The sequence below is a fragment of the Varanus komodoensis genome, unplaced genomic scaffold (assembly GCF_004798865.1).
Source record: "Varanus komodoensis strain SLA01 unplaced genomic scaffold, ASM479886v1 scaffold18_1, whole genome shotgun sequence".
In the NCBI taxonomy this organism is placed as follows: domain Eukaryota; kingdom Metazoa; phylum Chordata; class Lepidosauria; order Squamata; family Varanidae; genus Varanus; species Varanus komodoensis.
The window spans coordinates 2,232,875-2,255,709 of NW_025335548.1; the positions used below are offsets into that span (position 1 = coordinate 2,232,875).

The following is a 22,835-nucleotide window of genomic DNA, read 5'->3' on the forward strand; positions in this document are numbered from 1 at the left end:
AGCCGACGGGGCGTGGCCGCGGGGGACGCCGCGCGCCGCCTTGTTCCGGCGCGGGTGCGGCTGGCGCGCGCCTGCCTTGCTCGCCCTCCTCCCGCTGCGCCGCGTCGCCTTCTCTCTCGGCTTTAGCCCGCGTAGGTTTTGCTGACTCTTTGGAACATGCACGAGGCAGAGCTGCGTCATGGCGTGCGGCGGCGGCGGCGGCGGAAAGACGCCTTGTCCGTTTGACCCAGGCGGTGTGATTTATGGTCTGGGAGGGTGAGGAGTGGAGAAGGAAGGATTTTAGAGCCCTGAGGGCCGCGCGGAAAGGGGCGGAGTGGTGCATCTTCTTCCTCAGCTGCAGTGAAAATGAGGACCTGGTTCTATTTTGGAGACGTTTTCTCTGAAACGCACCACAGTTTTGTTAAAAAATACATCACTTGCATATTTTCTTGACTTTATTAGCTATTCCTCCATGCCGGTATTGGAAAATAGCAGGGCCGAGCCCTGCTATTGAATTTCTGTATCGCCCCATTATCCGGCAGGCACTCTGGGCAGGTTAGCATTTTTAAGTCATATACACATTCATAAAATACTCATGTTAACTGATGCAACAAGGCAACAACCGCTGGACAGCAACCGCAAAGGCTATTCTGTTTTAACCCCCCGGAGCAGCAGCAAGTATAATATTTAAAGTGGCACAGCAGATTGTAGTTAAAGGGTGCACCAGGAACCCGGGCGCGCGGCAGAGATCGAGGCGAGCTGTGCACTGGACATGGCATGGCACTTCCATCCTGCCTTGGGGAAGTGAAGGGCAGAAAAGGTCCTGTGGAGTCGAGGGAGTACCCTGTTTTATTTGCGGAGGGGGGAACTGACGCAAGGCCGCCCGACTATCCGAGTTCGCATGTCTCGTGTGTGCGTGTGTGTCTGCTTTAACCAGCATCCCCTTTCATCCAGGAAGTAAATGAAACGTCAGGGTCAATGGAACCAAACGCAGAGGCCCGAGAAAGGGGGAGGGGAAAGGGAAGGAGAAAGGGAAAGAAAGAGGCCGACGGCGGGGGAGAGGGAGCAGGGGAGGGCGGGCAAGAGGGTTTGACAATTACTTTGTTTTCCCCAGTGTCTGCGATGTGCCTAGGCAATGAATGACTCCGCCGCCGCCGCCGCCGCTGCACGTGCCCAGCACCCGCAAAGCCAGCCGAATCCAAAAGCTACGATCGCTGTTGCTGTCGCCGCCGCCCCCCGAGCTAAGCCGCTCAGCCGTCGATGTCCTTAGAGGGTCGCCGCCGCCGCTTCTGTTCAGAGCCTGAAGGGACAAGCAGTCCGTGCCGTTCCTGCCGCTCTTTCCGAGGAAGAGGAAGAGCAGGATGCTGCGCAAGCCGCGGCTTTGAACTATGGAGGGAGTTCTGTACAAGTGGACCAATTACATCACAGGTACCTGGCCGTTCTCAGCGTCTGGGCATGGCTGTGGGTGGGCTGTCCCTGCCAAGGGCTCGCCGGACCGGCTTCTGAAAAACTGCGCCAGTGCATGAAGCCCCAGCCGGATTTCTTGGGCAGATTGCTTGCCCGCCCACTTTCCTCATCCTCCTCAGCGGTTGAAGATAGTCCGGACCAAAGTGAGGGGGCTCCTACCTGCTGCCTGCAGACATGTTGGGCTGCAACTTGCGAGCATGCCCCAGCAAACCACTCCAGTGCATCTGGAGGACAACAGGTTGAGGAAAGGCTTGGTTAAAGTGATGGTGCTTGAATGGGCTGGAAAATTGCTGCAGCTTTCCTCAACTTGATGCAGAAAAAAGGGGCAGAAGGGGAGGATACGGGCCAGTAGGTTAATGGATTCATAAGGCAGGTAGCAACTAGGCCAAATGCTGAGACACACGTTCAGCCTTCTACAATCTTGTGCTCACATGTTTCAGATTCCATCTCCCAGCATTTTTGACAGTTGAGCGTGCTGACTGGAAGCTGATGTCCAAAACGTGGGGCATCAGCTTGGGGAAGGCTGGTTCAAATATGTCTCAGTGGTTGGCCTAGATGCTACTGTCCTATGAAACTCCTGATCGCACTAGCCTGTGTCTTCCACTTTTGCCCTTTCTTATTTAGGCTCCCTGGATGGTAATCTGTAGGCTTGATTTGGTGGAAAATAAACCAGGCCCAAACTGTTGATTATGCTGGATTTATGTATGGGCTGAACGGGCTGCAGCCCAGCGCCTCATAATCTAGGAGGGCCTCAGTCTCCTGCCAAATTTTGTTTTAAAATTTACCATTAATTCTATTTCATTTGCAATGATAAAAATCAGGGGCATACCTAGGTGAAAGATTATTTTCTAGATTAAAAAGTAAAACAAATGATCTAGGGTCAACAGTGTCCCAAGATCGTTTGTCTGAGCTAATCATTCTCTGCACAGAAAATGATAAATTGTGGCTTGCTAAGTTTAATGATATAATTGATAAGTTTGCATCCAAGCAAGCTCAAAAGAAACTATTCCATCTTTGTACATAGTGTTATAGCATGATTCCCCTGTGAATGTTCTTTGTGAACATCTTTATTACTTCCATACTTTGGTAAATTAAAGGTTGTAAATTTATAAACAATCTATTTATCAATGCTAAAATTTCATCAATGTACTACTTTCATTGAGTTTTTGTTTTTTTCTGATAGAATCATAGGATTGTAAGGGGCCAGAAGGCCATCGGATCCAACCTCCTACTATTGCAGGACACTAAATCACACTATCCTATTGTAGATGACTACCCAAACACCCACAACTTCCCAAAGTTCCATTGTCGTACTTCTCTGATGGTGTCTAGTCTAACTCTGGTTTCTTTTAACTTAAGTTCTTTATTCCATGCCCTGCATTCTGGAATGAACAGAGATTTTGTCCTTCCTCTTTGTGACAGCCTTTCAGGTACTTGTAGAGTGGTATCATATCTCCCTCCAGTCCCTGAATCATCCTTGTTGTCTTCCTCTGTACCCTTTATAGCTTTTCTGCATCTTTTTAAAACGTAGGTGCCTGGACACAGTACTCCAGGTGAGGTCTGGCTAATGCTGAGTATACTGGAAATAGTGCTTCACATGTTTTGGAAGTGATGTTTCTGTTGATGCAGCCCAAAATAGCATTTGCCCTTTTTGTAGCTGAATCACATTGTTGGCTCATATTCAGCTTGTGATCTCCAACAATCCCAAGATCCTCTTTTGCAGTATTGTTGAGCCAAGCATTCCCCATATCGTAGTGGTCATTTGGTTTCTTGTTCCTAAGTGAAGAACTTGGCATTTGTCCCTACTGAATTTCATTCTTTTGTTCTCCGTCCAGCATTCTAACCTATTGAGATCATCCTGTATCTTATCTTCCAGGGTAGTTGCTCTTCCAGTCAGCTTTGTGTCATCTGCAAATCTGATATCTTTCCTTGTACTTCCTCATCTAAATCATTGATAAAAACATTGAAGAGTACTCGTCCCAGGATGGCACCCTGTGGCACCACACTCGTCATAATCAGATGCTATTAGGTTAGGCCCCCGCAAGGTCTCCTATCTCAGGGCCATCAGTTGCTTTAATCTGGGACTGCCTGCCTGGGGTCTGCGATAGAACTCAGGGTGTGGCTCTGTGTATCAGTGAGGATGGGCCTATATCTCAGGACAGGGAAATGTGTATGTTGCAAGATTATTTATTATTTTTGTTTATTTAGGGGACTTCTATGCCGCCCTATTCGCCGAAGCCTCGGGGCGGCTCACAACCATAAATAAATAGAATCCAATAAAACAATATAAATTAACAATATAAATTAAGTCGCACTGGCCAAAGAATAAAATGAATAAATAATATTAACAATTAAAATAACATTTGAATAAAAAGGTCTTGGCTTGGCGCCGAAAAACAAATAACGACGGCGCCAAGCGGACCTCTGTGGGGAGCGCATTCCATAGATTGGGCGCCACCGCAGAGAAAGCCCTCCTCCGAGTACTTACCCTCCTAATTTACAACGTATTTCACCAAAGAAGGAGATGGCCATCTTTGCTTCTAATATGCATCGAGAAAGAGGGATTTTGCTTGCAAGGCACACCTTTGGGATAGGGATATTGTTGATTGCAATTTAGAATCACTTTTCTTTATCATCATTGGCAGTAGCCCTTTAGAAAAAAAGATTATCTGCAGTTTTATATCAATAACTGGAGATGTTTTAAAATTCAACCAGCCTTCCCCAGCTGGATGCTCTGCAGATATGTTGGATTACAATTCCCACCATCAGCTTATCAGTTGAGGCTGATGGGAGCTGTGTTCCAACAAGTCTGAAGGGCACCAGGTGGAGGAAGCCTGAATTTAACCATAGTTCACCTGGTGCACAAGCAAACAGAAGTCTTTGCAAAGTGTGCCTCCCCCTCCCACTTCCTCCTTTCAGCACAGATGAAGTATAAACTAGAGTTCCATTTCACTTTAGCAGATTCCCGGCTTGTCATTCTGTGCAGGACTTGTGGTTTCAGATAAAACCTAATTTGTTGCCGAAGACAGCCGTGGTTTTGGCTTACTGAGCAGCTGACTACAGTTTTATCTAGACCCTGGTTTCTCAGGAATCTGCTGAATTGAAGCTGCTAAAAATGAAGCTAAATTCAGGTTTATTTCTATTCCTGCTAGCACAGGAAGGAGGTTTGTGTTTGTGCAGAAAGTGCTGAGCTGGGCAGCTTCAGGGGGCCTGGAGCACTCTTTGCCCTTAGAAGGCTCTCCAGTGGTTTGCTGTGGCAACTTGGGGGCAACTGCTGAACCCCCACCCTGCCTTCTTTCCTGTTTTGGCTGGGAGAGTGGAGCCATGCGGCCCACGGACCTCTCCATTATTCTTAAGATTGAACCTTCTCGTTAAGCGCTGAGTGTTACCATACCACTAAGTTCTGTCTCTTCCCGAACTATGTTCAGCTTTACATCTAAAGGGAAGAAAAAGTAAAATATTGTTCTGAAGCTAGAGATAAGAACATGAAAAAGAGCCTCACTGGATCAGATCAAGGTTCTGTCTAATTCACCATTTGCCCTTTCTTGCAGCTGCCAACCAGTTTTCATGGGAAATGCATGAATGTTTTAGATGCCTATTCTTTTACAAGTCTGTCTCTTCTAAAATAAATTCCTAATATAATGGATATCCCAGTTATGAAACATTCCTTCTTCACGTTCCATTAAAGGAGACCACTGAGCCCTGGGCTGGAGTGTGCCAGCAGTCTGGGAAGATATAATAAAAATTAGACAGGTCCTGAGTTCTGTGGATAGAATAGTGCCACTGACAACTCTGTATGTTATAATTTTAGATTATGACTAGGCTTCATCAGCAGCTTGTTTTCCTGCATATGTTTCAGAATATGAATCATAAAGCAGCCATTCTATATTTAATTTCAACATAGTTGTGATGTGAATGTGGGAGAACAATTTTAGATTGTCCAGGAATTCATAATGTCCGGGGAAAAGGCTTATTTGTGATGGGAAAAATATGGAATATTGTTGCAATTCCCAGATAGTTTGGAAAGCTTTATAGATGGGTCTCCTGATTGCCTGTGATAGAAATCTGGGATAAAAAAACACAAGTAAAGCAGAAGTCATCGATGGAAAAATAAGGCAGGTACCTTTTTGTAGCTGTATTTTTGAGAAATACCTCACATAGTACATTATCAGTAACTTAAGAAAATTTGATCACACACCCTCACCCCTCTTTTCCTTCTTATGTCTAGCCCAGCCTGTATATAATATTCTGCCACTTGAAACTTCCTTTTATTTCCAAAGATGAGCTATACTTCCATAGAATGCAACCTTCTACAGGTTCACGGGCAGCAATTTCTTATTTAACGTGGTGCTCTGTGTGTGTCTTCTGAATGTGGCTTCTTTGCCTTTGAACTGAGCTACTGAGTGGAGTAAACAAGTCTGCATGTAAAGATAATGGCAGATATTGCCTCCTGTAGGAAGAAAGGGAAGGGCTTGAAGTAGCATTGCAGCCCTGAAAAGGTCAAAAGAAAGTTTAAAAGGCGCTGTTTGATTTAAAAACATTTCCTAAAAGACAAACACAACATCTCATTTTTAGCCTCAGTGTTATTAAATTCCCAACATTGTCTGGTATTTTGCAAGGCATTTTTGGTTTTTTTGCTCTCCCGTTCTCCAAATGATATGACATTAATTACATGCAGATAGATTTGCCAATTCAGGAGCTTCTTTTAACTTTAACAGACTATTTAGAATATAAAGCAATCAGGGAATTGCTTTTCTGTGAAGCTCTCCACTAGATCAGGAGTGAGCATCTCACGGCCCTCTGGATGTTTGGATCACAACTTCCATCAGCATAGCCAACAGTTGGGAATGATGGGATTTGCAAGCATGAGTTCCAGGTTCTGAATGACCACACTATGCTGGCTGTCATTATCCCCATGTTTATTCCTCTGCTGCCTCTCTTTCTCTCCGCTCCCATCAAGAGCTCACTTGATTCATCTTTTTTGTTCCCCATTTCCATTTCACGGGGTCAGCCTGGCGGCTTGGCAGAACCAGAATGGAACTGTTCGTTTCATTGTGGCAGATCTTGCCTGAGCCCTGCAAATGGCTTGCTCAGAATCCTCACTGAATTACAGTGTCATCGGCTTGGTTTGATTCTGCAACAATTCTGCATTCTGCTCAGCTTGAGTCAGTTCCACATTTCTGGGATTATATCCTTTGATAGCGAAATCTGTTGATGAATTTCCCTCAATACTTTAAAATGTTGACCGAAATAGACTTGTCTGTGGTAAAAACTACTCCTTTGGGTCAAATAATTCCTGTTTCACAGAGGCGTTTGTTTGTTTGTTTGTTCTGTTCAAATCCACCTTTTTTTCCTTTTGCAAGGAACCCAGGGTGATTTCCATAATCTTCCTCTCCATTTTATCCTCCCAGTGACCCTGAGGCTGAGAGGTATCCAAACTGTGGTATGCGAGGCTGAGAATGGGGGCCTGGCCCCAAGTCGTCCAGTGGGGTTCGTGAGCAAGTGCAAATGAATCCCCAGCCCTGCCCTCTCACCCCACTGGCTTTCACTGACCAGCCTTAGCCTCTCTGCAGTTTTCACCTGTGCCCCCTCTGAGCGATGCCATCATTATTCCACGTTCAGAGACTGAGCTTGGCAGGCTGAGATTACATTAAGCAGTGAGCAGAAGGAAGGCAGAACACCCAAAACACTGCAGAGAAGGGAGCTTAATCGCCGGCCGGCGAGGCAGACGGGGAAGGAGCCTGGACTGAAATAAAGGGGTTGGCAGCAAAAGACTGGCAGCTGCTTCCGGGTTGTTCAGCACTGTGAACAGCAATAGCTCAAGCCCTCTGTGGCTGGGACAGCAAGGCGCCCCATCCCATAGAACAAGGAGGAGGGGAGGCAGGCAGGGGAGGGAGGGGAGCCTCTTGGAGCAGTTGTGAGCCCCCGTGGCCTCAGGCTGGTGGTCCAGAAAATGCTAAGATTTTGCAAAGGTGGCTTGGTCCCTCTGTGGTTCAAATTATAGCTTTACCTTGCTTTTGAAGGTTATTTAGGTGTAAATCTTGCTTTCCACTGAAAGGTCTAAGCCAAGTGGGCAAGTGCATTCCTACACGCACCCCTCCTCACAGCTGGGGGCCCAGGCTCCAGCACTGCTAGCTGAAGTGGCTGCCGCTGCTGAACTCCCAGCTGTTCCGTCGGGAAGCAAAGCTGGCTGCTTGGCAGGCTGTCGGGAGCCCCATTCTGCAGTGAAACGGTGCACAGAGGGATGCGTCCCTGTGCACTCAGTTGGCTGGCAGAATCAGCCTGCTGGGAAGCTGTTTGGCGGGCTGGCAGGAGCCCACTTTTGCTGGATCTTGGCAGCCGCAGTGGTGTCTGGGGCAGAGGGAGCACGCAGATGGCGTCGGCTGGTGGCTGGCTGGCCTGGCACAACGCTGCTGCCAGTGTGAGGGTGCCTTGGCAACAAAACAGATCAATGTTTTCTGCTGTTTCCCTAGGTTGGCAGCCTCGCTGGTTTGTTTTAGATAATGGGATATTGTCTTACTATGACTCGCAGGATGATGTTTGCAAAGGCAGCAAAGGAAGCATAAAGATGGCGGTTTGTGAAATCAAAGGTAAGACCAGCGGTCTCCCATTCTAGGCTGAGTTAGGCTGTTGTGCTCCTGGCTACCTTTGAAGGTGCAGGCCTGAACTGGGTGGATTCATTCATTGGTCCGCTTGGTCCATTTTAGGGGGTAAACTGGGGGTAACATCAGCAACCTAACATTGCTGAGAGAGCGAAGATGGAGGCCAACCTCCAGCTGGTGCTTTGGTGTAGCAAAGTATATAGCTCGGGTGAGTTGTCTTAACGGGCGTACCAGAGTAATATGGCGTGGGTAGGCATAGATGGTACCCTGGACCAACAGAAAACAAAACCAAAAAACAAGTGGGCCCTAGATCAGATCAAGCCAGAGCTTTCCCTAGAAGCAAAAATGTCAAAATGTTTTAATGTTTTAATAAAATAATAATAAAATAAAAATTAGGGCTGTCATACTTTGGATATATCATGGAAGGCAAGACTCCCTGGAGAAGAAAGTCATGTTAGGAAAAGTTGAAAGCAAAATGCAAAAGAAATGACCTAATATGATTGAATCCATAAAGGAAGCGACTGCCTTGAACTTGGAAGAGCTGAGCTGGGCTGTTATGGACAGGACATTTTGGGGGACTTTCCTTCATGGGGTCACCATAAATCAGGGATGACTTGATGTCACATAATAACAACAGGCGCGGACAAGAATTGCATTCCAGTCCACAAATCATGTGAGGCTGCCCCATGCTGAAGACAAGCAAGCATTTTGGGGAAACATTCCTTGTTTGCCCAGTTTGCATTCAAGAGTGGACTCCAACCTCATTTTCACACTGTAGCCTATTGGAGAAAATGTGCATTTGGGGCATGAACTTGGAAAAGTGCGTTTTTGGGTGTTAAAAAGGATGCTTGCATTTGTGAGCAAGCACAAGAGGAGATGAGTATTGAGGTTGGAAATGGAGAACCTCCATGAGGCGAAACATTGTTCGTTCTCACTCCATGGGAGGATGTAGATTTCCTGAAAGACGTTTCTTGAGACCGACTGTGAGGTCCGCTTCCCCTTTTGCACCTTCCTTTTTGGCAGTCTCTCTCCCTACCCTTCCACCTTGCTGAATATCCAGCCAGCTTCTTTGGCCGACAGGACCAGGATGGCTCCACCCCATCCCTTTCTGCACTCTGTTGAAGCTCCATGAGAGCACATGGCTGGATCGGCTTTATTTTCGGCAGGTGCTACTTCCTCAGTCCATTCCTGATCCCTTTCAAAGTGTTGTTTTTGACCTTGGAAGCCCTGGTCACCTTGGGGCAGAATATAAAAGGGGAAGCCTCCTTCCTATGTAGTTGTCTGGGAAAAAAGCGGGTCTGGACTGCTGGCAGCTGGGGATGTTGGGGCTCTGCATTTTGGGCACCACATTCTAGGCAGTCGTTGAAAACCTAAGCTTGTATTACTTCCCCTGTTGTAAGTTCATCCAGCAGACAGCACAAGAATGGAGCTCATAATCCCAGGAGAACAACATTTCTACATGAAAGCCGTGAACGCAGCTGAACGACAGAGGTGGCTCGTGGCGCTCGGGAGCTCCAAAGCTTGCTTGACAGACACTAGAACAAAAAAAGAAAAAGGTACTTGCTAATTTCAAAACTGTAATGGACTTGCGCTTTCAAATAATCTGTTTCTTAATTGGTGCAGTTCTTGGTCAAAAGTTCTTTCGAATGTAAATCTCTGTTATTTGTGCAGTTCTGGGTTCCCTGTCTGCATCCCCAGGCAGCTGCCAGAGCCCTGCTGCTCCTGCTGTTTTGTTTGTAAGATGAGGCATTTCCTTCTTTCCTTTAGCTGGAAGGCTGGCAAGCGGCAAAACAGAGCAGTGGCCTGCAAGCCCGTATTTATTTCCATGGATGCCCCACTTGCAGCCCGGGACATCCTTAGAAAAGGGAAATGGCAGGTTCTTTTGGAAACTTGCCAAAGCAGCCGGAAAAACTGGGAAGGCAAGCTGGGGTCTAGTAATAAGTACACTGGGGAGCCAGGAAGAGCAGCGGGGATGCTGGAAAATGTGTCAGTGCTGTTGAAAATGGTTAGAGGTCTTTTTCTATGCATATATAGTTTAAGACTGAGTCATTCATTAACTTTAAGTGTAGATATTGAAATGTAAAAGGTGTCAGGAGAACTTCTATCCCTGAACAGCAAAGTTTCTGTTTTCTGATATTTTTGCAGAAATTAATGAAACCAATGAATCTCTGAAAACCAAAATGTCGGAGCTTCGTCTCTATTGCGACCTCTTAATGCAGCAGGTCCACACGATACAGGAATATGTTCACCACGATGAGAATCGCTCATCACCCACCATTGAGGTATCGGGCTGTTCTTTCGCGCAGCATTTGTTCAGCTTTGGAAAACAATCCAGTGGCACCCAGCAAAGGATGCTGGGAAGATAGGAATCCTCACTCACCCTACTCCCCGCCCCTGAGGCCACAAGAGGAGGACTCAGAGGCCTGGTCTGCCTCCCCTGCTTCTGTGCAGGCCTGCAGAAGAGCCGCTTCCCAAGGCTGCCGCTGTGGCCCTGGCTGGGATGGAAAGGGACGTGCCCAGGGCCTGCCCCCCCATGAAGGCGCCCACACCAGGGTGTGGAATGTGGGGAGTGCAGAGCTTCCCCCACTGTCCGGTTGGTGCTCCGGCTGGGGTCTTTCCTGCAGTGAGAGGGCAGCCAGGGGTGCTCTGGAGACAAGCCGCTCACCCTCGTTTCCCCCCTTGCATGTCTCCTTGCTTCTGCTGCTGTGTTGGCTCTGGGGAGAGTCACACGGCCGGAAGGTGGAGCTGCAGGGCTCTTCTGCGAGCAGTGCTGGTCTTACTGTTGCCCCGTGGCTGCTTCTCCCAGCCGTGTGGCTCTCCAGGGAGCCAACATGGTGGCAGCAGAGGGAAGGGATAGGGGGCGTGCCTCAGATGGCAAGAGAGCTGTGGTGCCGGGCCTGCTTCCCCCAAACTGCAGCATCCCAAAGTGTCTGCCTCAGATCCTGACTGTGAAGTGGAAGAAGGGACGAGATCAGCATTCTTAGCTGAACTGGGTTGTCAGGCCTCCCTGCCTCTGGCCCAGCCTCAAGGTTCCCAGGGAGGCTGGGCTGATCTCCCGGGGAGCCCCGCAGCTGACACCCAGGGTGGGACTGGCTAGGCGGGCAGGAACAGGCAGGCAGCCGGGTACCTCCCTCCCTCTCTAGTGCTGCTTCAGCTGCATCAGGACTGGCGTTGCTGTCAGTATATATGATAAAACAGGAAAATAAACCATAAAAATGCTACTACCCAAACCATCAGCAAACAAACAGAAAGAGCAGCAAAAATAGGTAAAATGGCTTTCCGTAAAAGAGGCAAACAGTAATAAACTGATGACGCACCAGAAGCCGTGTCTCGGCAGGGATTTGCATTCCTTGCTCTGAGAATTCTTAAAACATTTTAAACATGCGACGTGTTGTCCTTTTGTCCAGCTGGAGAGATGGCACAGTGCAGCCCTAGCGTCTGTGGCGAGACGGCCCGCTCCTGTGTCTGGGCCATTTCTAGGCAAACTCCCTGCATTCTTCCTAGGCTGGAAGCTGATGAAAGAGTGGCTGACGCAGTTGGCTAGTTATGCTGGGCAGCACACTGCTCTGGCTTCAGCAAGAAGCCTCCCCTGGGGGGGCGGGGGGGGGTCTGCCATTATTTCATTGCGCTGGGCAGTTGCTGACAGGTGCCCCTCGCGTTCCTTTCTAGAATATGAACGAAGCCTCTTCCTTGCTCAGCGCCACCTGTGACACGTTTATCACAACGCTCGAAGAGTGCGTGGAAATAGCGAATGCCAAGTTTAAGCCAGAGACGTTTCCGTTGCCGCATCCTGACCCCTTGGTTTCTCCCGTGTCACCTTCACCTGTGCAAATGGTTGGACATCCTTTAGCATTTGGCTTTCTGGAGGGCTTGAGAAAGCATGGAAGGGGATGGTGGGGCAGGATCAGCTGCCAAAGCTGCCCGGAGCCGCTGTGAGGACCTTTCCGAGAGGATGACTTGAGCCTCCAGCCCAGAGTCTTGGAGGCTGCAGTCCTTAAAAGGAAACAAGAGCAGCTTCGCATGGAGAGCCTTAAATGCCTCTGTGCGCATGCTTTAGCTATTTGAGCATGCCTGTAGTGTCCAATAAACTCAGCAAGATCGATCTGCGAGCAGAATATGTTTCTTACATGTTTCTCCTTGGGGGAGGCCAGGGGGGCATCCAGGACTCTTTCCTCTTTCATGCTCAGGACAGTCCTGCGAGGTTGCTTAGGCTGAGAGGCCAGCCTCATCCGAGGTGCGTCACTGTTGAGTGGGGATCTGAGCTTTGGACTCCCCAGGCTGAGTCCAGCAGTTTGAGCACTGAGCCACACTTTCTGTTTCTTGAGGAACCATTTGTAAGATCACACGGGACCAAGTTGGTCAAGGGGAGAGAGTAGCAGCCATCATGCTTTGAAGCCCGTAAAGACCAGGCTCCAGGGAAGCGCAAGCGAAGCGACAGTGAGTTGGCTCTGTGGAAATGCGGCCTCTGCAGAGTGCCAGGGCTCTTGCTCTGCCCTGAAATCACCTGCTAAGAGGTGCACACCACTGTCGCCCTGCCGGTTTAACGTAGGGCAGGTGGGAAAGCTGATTGGCCCAGAGAAAGAACAGCATGTGGGTGATGCTATTTTGGAGCAATGCTCACTTGTTCAGTGCCCACCTTCTCCCTTGTAGACGCCCCTGTAGCGGCTTGAGGTGAATGGAGCAGATGCCGTGGAGTGGCGCTTCCCTTGGAGATGCTCCCGCTGGCGAAATTGTGTGTGAAGTGACTTGTGTTACTTCCTCCGCAGCCCCTTCCATCCTCTGAAACTGGGCTTTGGAGGGCTGCAGAAACCCCCAGAAGATGGTGCTGGGGGCTACAGGGAAAGGGGGAATCAGCAAAAACTGCCCCACCTCTCCCTCTTTTGTCAGTTAGATCCACCAAAATCCTTCCAAAGAGCCCTCCTGTTTGTGGGCCCCAAAGTCTGGATTTAGTGCAATAGTTCTGATTAGTCAAAATAACAATTCTTATAATATACAGCAGGGGTCTCAAACTCGTGGCCCGCGGGCCAATGGCCGGGCCGGGCGGGGCACGGGGGAGGGGCCCTGCGGCCTTCAAAGTGCCGGCGGTACCCGGGCCGGCCTCCGGGAGCCATGCGGGATGAGTGGCCCCCCACCACCACTTGATGCGGCCCAGCATCACCCAGACTCTACTTCCAGCGGCCCCCAGGTCAGTTGAGTTTGAGACCCCTGATATGCAGTGTTTAAAGGTGTCCTTGCAACTAAAAAGCAGGTTAGTAAAGCCAGCAGGAAGCACCTGTGTGAATGCTGCCCAGTTAGTTTTGAATTCTGATGAAATAAAATGCAATTAAAGTAGCTGGATATGTTCCTGTCTCAGTGATAATCACTTTGTGTGTCTCCTTTACATACTTAAATAATACGAACAAGTGCCTTCACTTTTAAAGAGAACTGTCCTACAGATATAGCTAATGAAGCTTTGGGAGTATATCATAATTTCTTTTGTTTTTTTTAAATTATTCCTTAGATGAAACGTTCTGTTAGCCATCCAGGTACATGTAATCCTGAGAGGTAAGTATAAAGTTGTGATTCTATACATTTTTAAGGTTTGGAAGCCAATCAATAAATGGAATGTTCTTCAGCATTCTTCCTGTTATGAATCCCCATCTCATCTCAAGTCAAGCCCATGCTGCTCAGTGTAGAAATTCAGATTAACCATATGTTGCCTCTGCATTGTGTATTTCGAGTTTATTCCTGTAGCGGCATGCATTTCTGATAATCTGATCATATATGATTAAAACTAAATACCTGCATGGGTTGAATTCCCTCTGACAGTTACACACTAGTGTAAAGTTGTCCAAATACATAGTGGTTGCAAGGAGAGCGCTTTGGGGTTTTATCACTCCAAATGTCTTCTATCTTCTCCGGCAGCACTAATGGACCTAATCCGTTCCCTCTGGGGTGTGCCATGCTTTCATATGCGCAGCAACAGGACTTGAAGTACATTGCAGCATTTGATTCAGTCCTGTCCGTTTATTCCCATGCTGCAAAAAGCCCTGATCTGACAAGCTACCTATGGACTGCCCTGTGTACAGGGGAAATGACGTTCTCTTGAGCTCTCTCCTCCTTACCATGCCACTAAATGGGCACGCTACGGAAATGCTGAGCACCCAGGTTACAATATAGTTGATTTGTTGCTCTTGGCTTTGGCTTTAGAAACACTTCGTAAAACCAGCCATGCTGTTTAATCTGTAGGAGCAGCCACTCTGTAAAAGAATCAAATCCGTCGTCTTATCGAATATCGCAAAGATGGCGAAGAACAGTCTCAGAAACAGAATCCCCTGTAGACCTTCCTGTTGAAGACACAGACCGTGAGTACCGGCCCGCCACCCGTGAGCTCTGATTCAGTGGCATTTATCTTTTTCCCCTTGAAGGTGCTGCACCAGAGCCAGGATCTCTGCCAGGGAGACGATAAGTGCAGGAATACGTGACATGCAGTCCACTGCACTGTGGGTCAGGCACACTCAGCCTTGTGGAGAGCTTTAAGACTCTGGGGGGTTGACCTGTAGGGGTGTTTCAGTGACCAGATACATGCCCAGTGCTGCCAGTTGAGTGCATAAGAGGCAGCTTCCCTGCAGCCATCCCAGGAGTGATCCAGGACAAATTGTGTTGATCCCATCTGTGTTTATTAGAGGAAAACCTGGACACTGGAATATGCACGGGCTCCTTGCAGCTCACCAGGCTGCACTCTGTCCATCTCACAACCCCATTCCCAGGCAGACCATCTTGTGGAGGGGGGATGACGTTTCAGCTGGTGCCAGGGACAGGCGGGCCGTCACCAGAGCCCCTTTCCTGGTGGCTGCCACAGCTCCAAAGCCCCTGGGGCAATCTTGTGTGATGATGCAGCAGTTATGTCCCGTGGGGGTTCTGGGGTGGGAAATGCAGCACCCCTAGGAAATGCAGGGGCCCTGGCCATGGTGTGCACCTTTGGCCTGAACTGTCAAAATGTGTCCTCTGACATTCTAGCCTGGAAATTTGAGCGAAACATTCAAAAGTTACCACCTTTGGATGAGCAATAATGCTTACACTTTAATCTGTCTCTTTCAAAGAAAAGTCAATTGGGGAGCCATTAGAGCGTAATGTACACAGATTCTTTGATTCATTAATTCGTGTTTTGAAATCAAATGTAGCAAAAGAGGAATTACATAAACTTTTGTTACTTAATTGTACTCTTTTTCCACCTTACTGTTGTTACTGAAGTTAGTGGAATATAAATTAAAGTGGAGTGTTCTGTTCTTCATGACTCAGTCAGTTAAACATTTGAAACCCCTGCTGATTTTCAGGGGAAGCAATAGGCATCAACTTAAATACCTCTTTTGAAATTCATAGCACTTAAGAGTACTTCCACTTGGATTCATCATGACCATTTTTTATAGTTCCTTTACAACTGCAATTTGCTTCCTTTCCTGCTTCTCCGTGTATGCTAGCCAGTACTAGCCCAGGAAGGCTATTACTGCAAACTATGACCATGAAAAATAGGGAAGAACTTAGGCTCAGAGGTCTGGCCAAGAGTGAACATCAGCTTATGCTCCTCATACTTTGGGAATATATGTAATATTGACATATTACAAGATGGAGTGGGACTCCCAAGTCAGTGTGTGCCTTGCCTTGCTAATGTGGGGGTGGATTCTTTGCAGGGAGTGTTCAACAGGTTGGAGGAGGGTGCTTAGCCTGCTACCCTCTTCCCGTACATAGCCCACCAGGTCAGTTCAGTCCTCCCATACACACCTGCCCAAGGCCTAACAGAGAACATAAAACACTTTGCTCATCCACATGGAGATGAGTTGCCATACTGGAACTCTGACCTGTGCGTTTCTCAGAGGAGTTGCTTCACACTCTGTGTGTGCATCATGCAGTTAAATAAAATCAGCTGAACATACGTTTTCAACCTAAAACCCTGATTATTGTCTTGGTAGGACCGGCATTTTCCTCCAGAGATGCTCTCAATGGAGATTTTGCATCTTCAGCCATTCCTGAAGTGACCGTATCAGCGTCCAAGAAACAATCAGAACTTGAAGAGACTCTTCCACCTTCTTCCTGAATCTATAATGGGATCAACTTTCTCTAAGTAATGCTATGCAAAAGCTGCTGTAATTCTACTATTGTTGTAGGAGAGTAGTTAGTTCCCTGTGTGAAGGATTTCTCTGCACTTTATAGAATAATGTAAAAATTAACTTTGAAGCATATTTTATCTTTATATAGTTTATTTGCAAGAGTATTTTCCTAAAAAGAAGACTTCTGCTTGTGCATTTTTAACAGATAGATATGTACCTTTGTAAATGTAGCTCTTCTTTTTACAAGGTGTGACAGGCAAGCAGCCCGGTTGTGATACTCCTCACCTTGACAAAAAGGGTGAGATGTGGGGTGAGGAGAACTTGTGCCATAGACCCTGGCTGCCCCCTTGATCCTACAATTGCTGTGCAGGCCCAGTAGCCCTGGGAGGAGAAGTGAAGGGAAGCAAGCATGGCTACCACTGGCGGGGTGGGAAGGGGCACTTTTCATTTCGGAGGAAGTCTTTCTTGCATTTAGACTGAGACAGTATTCCTGAAATTGACCCTCTTGGCATTGAGCATTCCCCTTTTTAAAAGCAGTGGTGTGCCAAAGGGCACAATTTATGGAAATTTAGTTATAACTTAATACCTTAAGTCCCCTTGAAATCAGTGTCCTAAGGACATGCTGAAGGCACACCCAAGCCAAAATAAAGCACTTTTAAATCCCATTCTTTTTAATGAGTGAGAAATATGCTCATTGAAGTCAGTGCGATTTTACAGTGTCTAGTTTTCCTGTTATGTGCAGTTTTGTTTTTATAACAACAGGACTTGGAAGACCTGTATTTCTCTAGATTGTACCCCAAATTTAGCTGATCAAAAGTAATGGATGAGTATGCAGTGTTTTTCTCAATGCATGTATAAATTACCTCGTTACCAGGCATTAAACCATATATGGGCTGAAGGTTATTTTACCATTTTTAATTTTATTTTTTAATATTTTATTTGGAACACAAAATGTTTGCTCATTATTACTGGATAGAGGGAAGAGAGATGGGAGTCCTGCTTAACTCCTGGTGCGGGGGTGCATCACTAAATGCATTGTAGCACTGCTTTTGAGGTCATCAGGCATCATCCAATCAAAGTTAAGCACTTAAAAGTCTGACTGATTTCAGTGCATGCTTCCCTTTCTCCTGTTTTAGTGAATGGGACTAAAAAATGCCTGACAATGGCGGGGTTGTCACTTAAAAGCAATTTGTCCTTGATCAATACATCTTTTTACCAAAGTGTTATTTTAGCGCCAGTTTCTGAAATGTGCTCTTGAGCTGCCGTTGTAATGTATTCATATTTGCAGCTATACGTTTATTTATGATGTATTTATACCAAAGGGGGAGGGTGGCTTTTCTCATTGTGAGTCCTATAACTTCAAAATAGCATATACGTATGGCAGTCTTCCCCTCTGAATTAACTTGGTGTCAAATATGAATTTGTCTCTAGTAGAACCAAGAACTGACTCTAATAAATTGTATAACTTAGCCTGCACCTGTTGTACATTATGGGCCCAGTTCATCAGAAACCTCTCTTGTGCAGGCCCTGGTTTCCTTTCCTTTCCTTTCCTTTCCTTTCCTTTCCTTTCCTTTCCTTTCCTTTCCACGAAAGCAAAGAAAACGTATGCAGCTTAAATTTCAGCAAGGTTTGCACAGATGTTTTTGAAGAATTGTGCCCAAGTTCTTAGTGTTTTGAAATGTAATTATTTTGGCTTGTTTTTGTATTCACTTTGAGAGAAACTTGGTATATAATGTCTCGGCCATGGAGCACTTTTTAAAAAAAATAAAAATTGCTGTTGTTTTTTTTAGAAGTTACATAAGTGTTCAATAAATACATTTTTTACAGTCAAGCATGCAAAACTTTTTTTCTGGTCCAGTATTACTGTTCAAGAACTATATCATATGTCTTTGGTTGATACTAACAACCAAATTGCACTTGTGGTCTCAGTCCTGTTTTATCGATGTATCTAATATATTTCTGTACTATCTTTCTGTTAAAGCAGCTTACAGTTTTCAAATACTGCAAGACCCAAATGTTCCCCCCAAGTATAAGTATAAGGCTGCTGACGGTCCCTGCAGTGGCTGAAGGGGCCTCCATGAATAAGTGCAAGAGCTGGCCTGCATGGATGCCGATCGTCCTTCAGGTCTCTCGGGTCCAAGTACAACAGGAGGTCGAGCCTGGAACGAACTGTTAACCAGTGAGGCATTTAAGAAAAGGAGAGGGATGTCCCCAGTGACTGTTCCTGACCAAACGCTGTAGCTGGAAATGTCAGCAAGCTCAGAATATTAGGTTGAAAGCAGCCATCTTTGGAAGCAGCCCCTCCTGTGCAATGCAGGGCAGAAGTCTAATCTCCAGGGAATGGTTAGCTGTGGCTATATGCCATCACCACAGAGGGGACTATGGTGGGTTCACTCGCCTAGCTGGCGAAAGGTGCCTGGCCATAGACGGCACAGGGGCCTTTCGTAATACACTTGTAGTTAGGAACTGGACTACAATCCTTCTGAGCAATATTAAACCACATGGAGTGCAGCCCCAGGCACCTTTCCTCAAGCACTCATCAAGGTATCCCACCTGTCCTACTCTCTCAGAAATGGGTACATTGTGTAACCAGCAGCTGGGATCACTGTTGGTGCTTATAACTGTCATTTCAAAAACTATCCGGGACAGTTTCTCAAGTGGTTTTCAGTTTATGGGCCCATCTAGTGATCTGGTCATGGCAAGGGAAAAGTGCAAATAGCCCTGCAGCCATATCACCAACCTCTTGCTGGCTGAGAATAACATCCGGCATGGGACTGACAATTTGGACTGGGAGACTCCCATATTTGTCACAGCCAATCTGGACCCCCCCCCCCCAATAACTCCTAGTACAAGTACTGAAATATTCCAGAACAAAACACCTGGCTCATTAACACCCAAGCACAACACCACCTCTGCCAGCCCAGTGAGACTTAAGGAGCAGAGTGGCTGTCATCCTAACAGAACCTACAATCTGGCCTAAGTGCCAAGCAGAACTCCTCAGCTTTGCAACCCTCGAGACAACTTGGCGGCCATGGAATTTGCGTGGTCCGTTGCAGTTCCTGTTACTGCCCACTGAGTGACAGCTGCACGGAGACAGCAGCTGAACATACTTGAGGGATTAACCCTTCCTAGCTTCTTTCCCCAGGAGTTAAGCTGGACAAGCCTGTTCAAGCACAACATGGTCTAGTGGGGAAGAATGGGAGGGAGATATCCATATGCTTAGGAGAAAGCCAAGTGCTTTAGCACCTAGACACCTTGCTCCAAACAGCCCCGGTCATTTGACATGGAGTGTTATACATCAGTCGAGAATAACAAAGGGAAAGGCAGTGGGATGGACTGGAGTCTGTTACTGGAGGGTGTGCTTAGAACCCTGTTTTGTTGTACTTGTTAAGGGGTGACTGCCAAAAAATTGCTAGTTGTATGTATCTATTTTGACTGCTTGGCCATAGAGAAAATGCTTATGTGTATTTGATCATACTCTTCTGAACTCTGTCCCACTTTCTTTATTGATAAAACTCAAGCTCCAGCACTCTTTTGTGCCTGTTTTGTTCTCCCAAACCAGCTATATTCTAAGCCTGATTCAGGCATTTCTCTGCACGTCTTGTATGCTTACACGTGTATTGATGGCGTTATATGTAATAATACTCATGCATGCTACTCAGATTCAGATATTGTAGACATTTGGTGTCTATATCCTATCAGATGATGAATCCATGAAGACTTCTCAGGTATTTTCTTCAGTTTAGCCACTCTTCATTAATGTTGATGTTTTCGTTGATACATGCATGATGTTGGGGCTTAATATGCAAACAAAACTGGAAAAAGAGATCATCTTTGGTGATTTTTCTTGTAACTTGGGCCATTTTATCATGGCTGTTTTGTGTCGCACAAAAAGTTTCAGTGGCTTTGGCCAATGCTAAGGTTTCACAGGACATATGGCAGTTCTGTGATGAAGTGGACAAAAGGGACCCTCTGGTTCCAGATATTTCCTCTGGACATCCATTCTTTTTACCTTTCTTGCCTCTGCTTCACTTTAAAATTAAGAGTGCAAATACTTAAGCATTTAGCACTACAAGCTACACATTGTAAAGAACCTTACATACTAACTTTAGGCTTGATAAAACACTGCACTGATCCTGTCTTCAGTGTGCTGACCCTACTCACCACAGCATCCATTCACTTTCTCTGCCTTTTAATGTGATTTCTTATCCATTTTTTGGGTCTTGTTTCTGCTGTTCCCCTGCAGTCTTTCTAAGCCGGTGCCTTAACACTTCTTTGTAGTTTGTTCATCCTATCCAAACAGCCACTCACAGGTGGGACTTCTGATTTGTCCCTCTGACTCGATCTGTTTCAGTTCTATGGCAATAGTTCTCATTTCTCAAAGGCACAGGCAAGAGACAGGACTTGCCTTTAACCCACCAGATCCTAAAGCTGAGCTCAGGAGACATGCTCTGGATGGAGTCATGTCAAGTTACAGCATAATATTCAGAGTATTTTCTGCCATAAGTCACAGTCAGTATCTGTGCTTTTAAAACAAACCAGTGTTTGTAAATTGCAAGCCCCTTTCTCCCACCCTTCCTCTAAGATGTTTGCCCCAGACATGCCACTGATTCTCCCATATGCTCCTCACACTATGCTAATAGAGCCATCCCTTCTTTTCTGTTCCTCCTTGGTGACCTTTGTGTAGGGTGGCCCGGTGAGAAGAAGGAAGGCTAGGCACCCTTTGTGTTGGTGTAAATGTAAAAGAAAAGGGAAAGTTCCATTGTGTAGACACACAGAAATTCAGAGTGGGAATGCAGCTGTCAGAAAGAAAATAACCAGAATGAAGCCATGTTGAGATGCAGGTAACATGCTTTATTTCAAAGGAACAATACTATCTCAAGGAGGTTCAACAAAACAGCTAACTGTACTTATTACTACTACATAAATTAATTCAAATTTCTGTTCAGGGCAAAATGTGATGTTATAGCAACAGTTTTAACTTTTCTTTAAACTGTGGTTCAAACCTTAGTTGCCTGGAGTTGAGAGTATCTAGCAAAGTCCTACTGCTACCACACAATCACTGCATCCTAGGAACCTCCAAGAGTTGGTACTGCTTCTGCACCTGAGTACCCAAACAGCTTTGTGAATCAAAGGGATGGCCAGGTGATGTTGCTTTATGGTAAAGCTGTTCAGTGCAGTCAGTGTGGCAGAAACAGCACATTAACAGGTGGTGAACAAAATGCTGGCCGCTTGCACTTTGCTCAAAGTATTGTGAATCAGTCATGAACAAAATATAGGTTTGACGCTGATCAGAGGGAACATAAGATATTAAAGTGTGGCTTACAAGGAGGGTATTTGCAAACCTCACCAATGCCTTATGTTTCTGATTCAAAATCTTTTCGTGCACGAATAAAGAAACCGTGCACAGCATAATCTCTTAGGTGTAGGTAAATAAGTCTTCAACAGGGAGCCTCTCTACCTGTTGAGGCATTCTTAGACATCAACACTCTGTTGAGGCACAAATATTAGTTAAATGTTGAGCAGGGTATTCGTTCCCTAAGAAACTTTCTCCTACCAACAGTTCCAAAAGTTACATTTTAAAACGTCATAAAATAAATGGTACAAATCCCCATAACCGTTATCTTCGGCTATATACAGTATGTACATGTCAAATGAAAAATTGTTTCAAAGTCAAACAATAATGACTATAAGTCATTGTGTATTTCTTTGGACATTGCCTGGCTTAGGTAGGTATAAAAATATTTCTAATATATATTTACAGATCTGTTATTTAAGTCCATATAAATCACTTGCCAAAAAGTCAAGTGCAAATAAAATAGGTCATGTCTTCTAAATGGATCGAATGTTAATATTCACAGTGGCAGAGTCAGTGCCAAAATCATTTTCTAAATTCAGGGTATAGAGGCCGCCATCATTTTTTTGCACATCCATGATAATGAGGGTGGTTAGATCGTCACTTGTTTCAATGTGGAATCTGCCACCTTGACTAGAAATGTCTTTGCCTCTGCAGGACCATGTTATTTCGGGAGAAGGGTCACCAGAGAAAGCACAGGAAATGGTGAGAACTTTTCCTTCCTCAATGGAGATATCATTGGGAAGAGCTTCAATTTTGGGTGGGATTCCTTGGCAAAACAGGAAAAGAAATGTCAAGTTAGTTCTTCGCGGAAACAGCACTTTCACAGCAAAAGGTGTCGTTCTGGATATTGTGGGGAGGGGGTACTCTAGCTCTACGTATAATTGTATTGCTCACCTCTCATACCAGATTTACGCATTCTACTAGTTGAACTCTCCAGTTGGGTCAGACTAGATTTCCCCATTATACTGCTGGAGCTCATCTCTACAAAGGATTCTTTCATGGAAGACATGCTTTTGGCAGACATGCTTGCAAATTTCATTTCAGTCATGCTGCTACTGCTGCTAGCGCTGAACGAAGCTTCTTGTTTAGAAGCAGACATTTGAAATGACTGTGAAGAGAAACTTTCCTGCATGCTTGCATCACCACTTGTCCTCAACACTACCTCTTTGGGAGGTTCTTCAATTAGAGCTGTGGAGTATAGCAGAACAGAGTTGGAAAAACCAATGACATCACATTGCTTGGTGAAGTCATGTGCTCTAGAAATTGGCATTAGGGAAGAGGAAGAGGAGACTGGCTGGTTGTTCAAGGAAAACTAAATTTGGTTATAATTTTTTGCTCAAT

The 22,835-nt window shown here is 46.1% G+C and overlaps 2 protein-coding genes across 52 annotated transcripts in view; one reads left to right on the plus strand and one right to left on the minus strand.

Moving 5' to 3' along the window:
- The first annotated feature begins 113 nt into the window (after nucleotides 1–113).
- On the plus strand, nucleotides 114–17,931 carry PLEKHA3 (pleckstrin homology domain containing A3). 2 transcript variants are annotated; one of them, XM_044426981.1, is made up of 9 exons: nucleotides 114–131; nucleotides 1,094–1,407; nucleotides 7,920–8,036; nucleotides 9,449–9,604; nucleotides 10,194–10,330; nucleotides 11,718–11,882; nucleotides 13,549–13,592; nucleotides 14,277–14,392; nucleotides 15,998–17,931. In XM_044426981.1, exons 2-9 carry the CDS (start codon nucleotides 1,368–1,370, stop codon nucleotides 16,120–16,122), a joined length of 900 nt encoding a protein of 299 aa, XP_044282916.1. In that variant the 5' UTR covers nucleotides 114–131; nucleotides 1,094–1,367; the 3' UTR covers nucleotides 16,123–17,931. The 2 variants fall into 2 exon arrangements, with proteins under 2 accessions (XP_044282916.1, XP_044282915.1); XM_044426980.1 differs by lacking the exon at nucleotides 114–131 and adding an exon at nucleotides 177–534.
- Nucleotides 17,932–20,968: 3,037 nt separating this feature from the next.
- Nucleotides 20,969–22,835, minus strand: part of TTN (titin) — a 283,766-nt gene continuing 281,899 nt past the window's right edge. For all 50 annotated transcript variants that reach the window (XM_044426908.1, XM_044426892.1, XM_044426914.1 and 47 more), the window contains 2 exons: nucleotides 22,389–22,682; nucleotides 20,969–22,260 (listed from right to left, as the gene is read on the minus strand). In XM_044426908.1, the coding sequence (XP_044282843.1) occupies nucleotides 21,968–22,260; nucleotides 22,389–22,682 (587 nt within the window). In that variant the 3' untranslated portion in view covers nucleotides 20,969–21,967. The remainder of the gene's footprint in view (nucleotides 22,261–22,388; nucleotides 22,683–22,835) is intronic.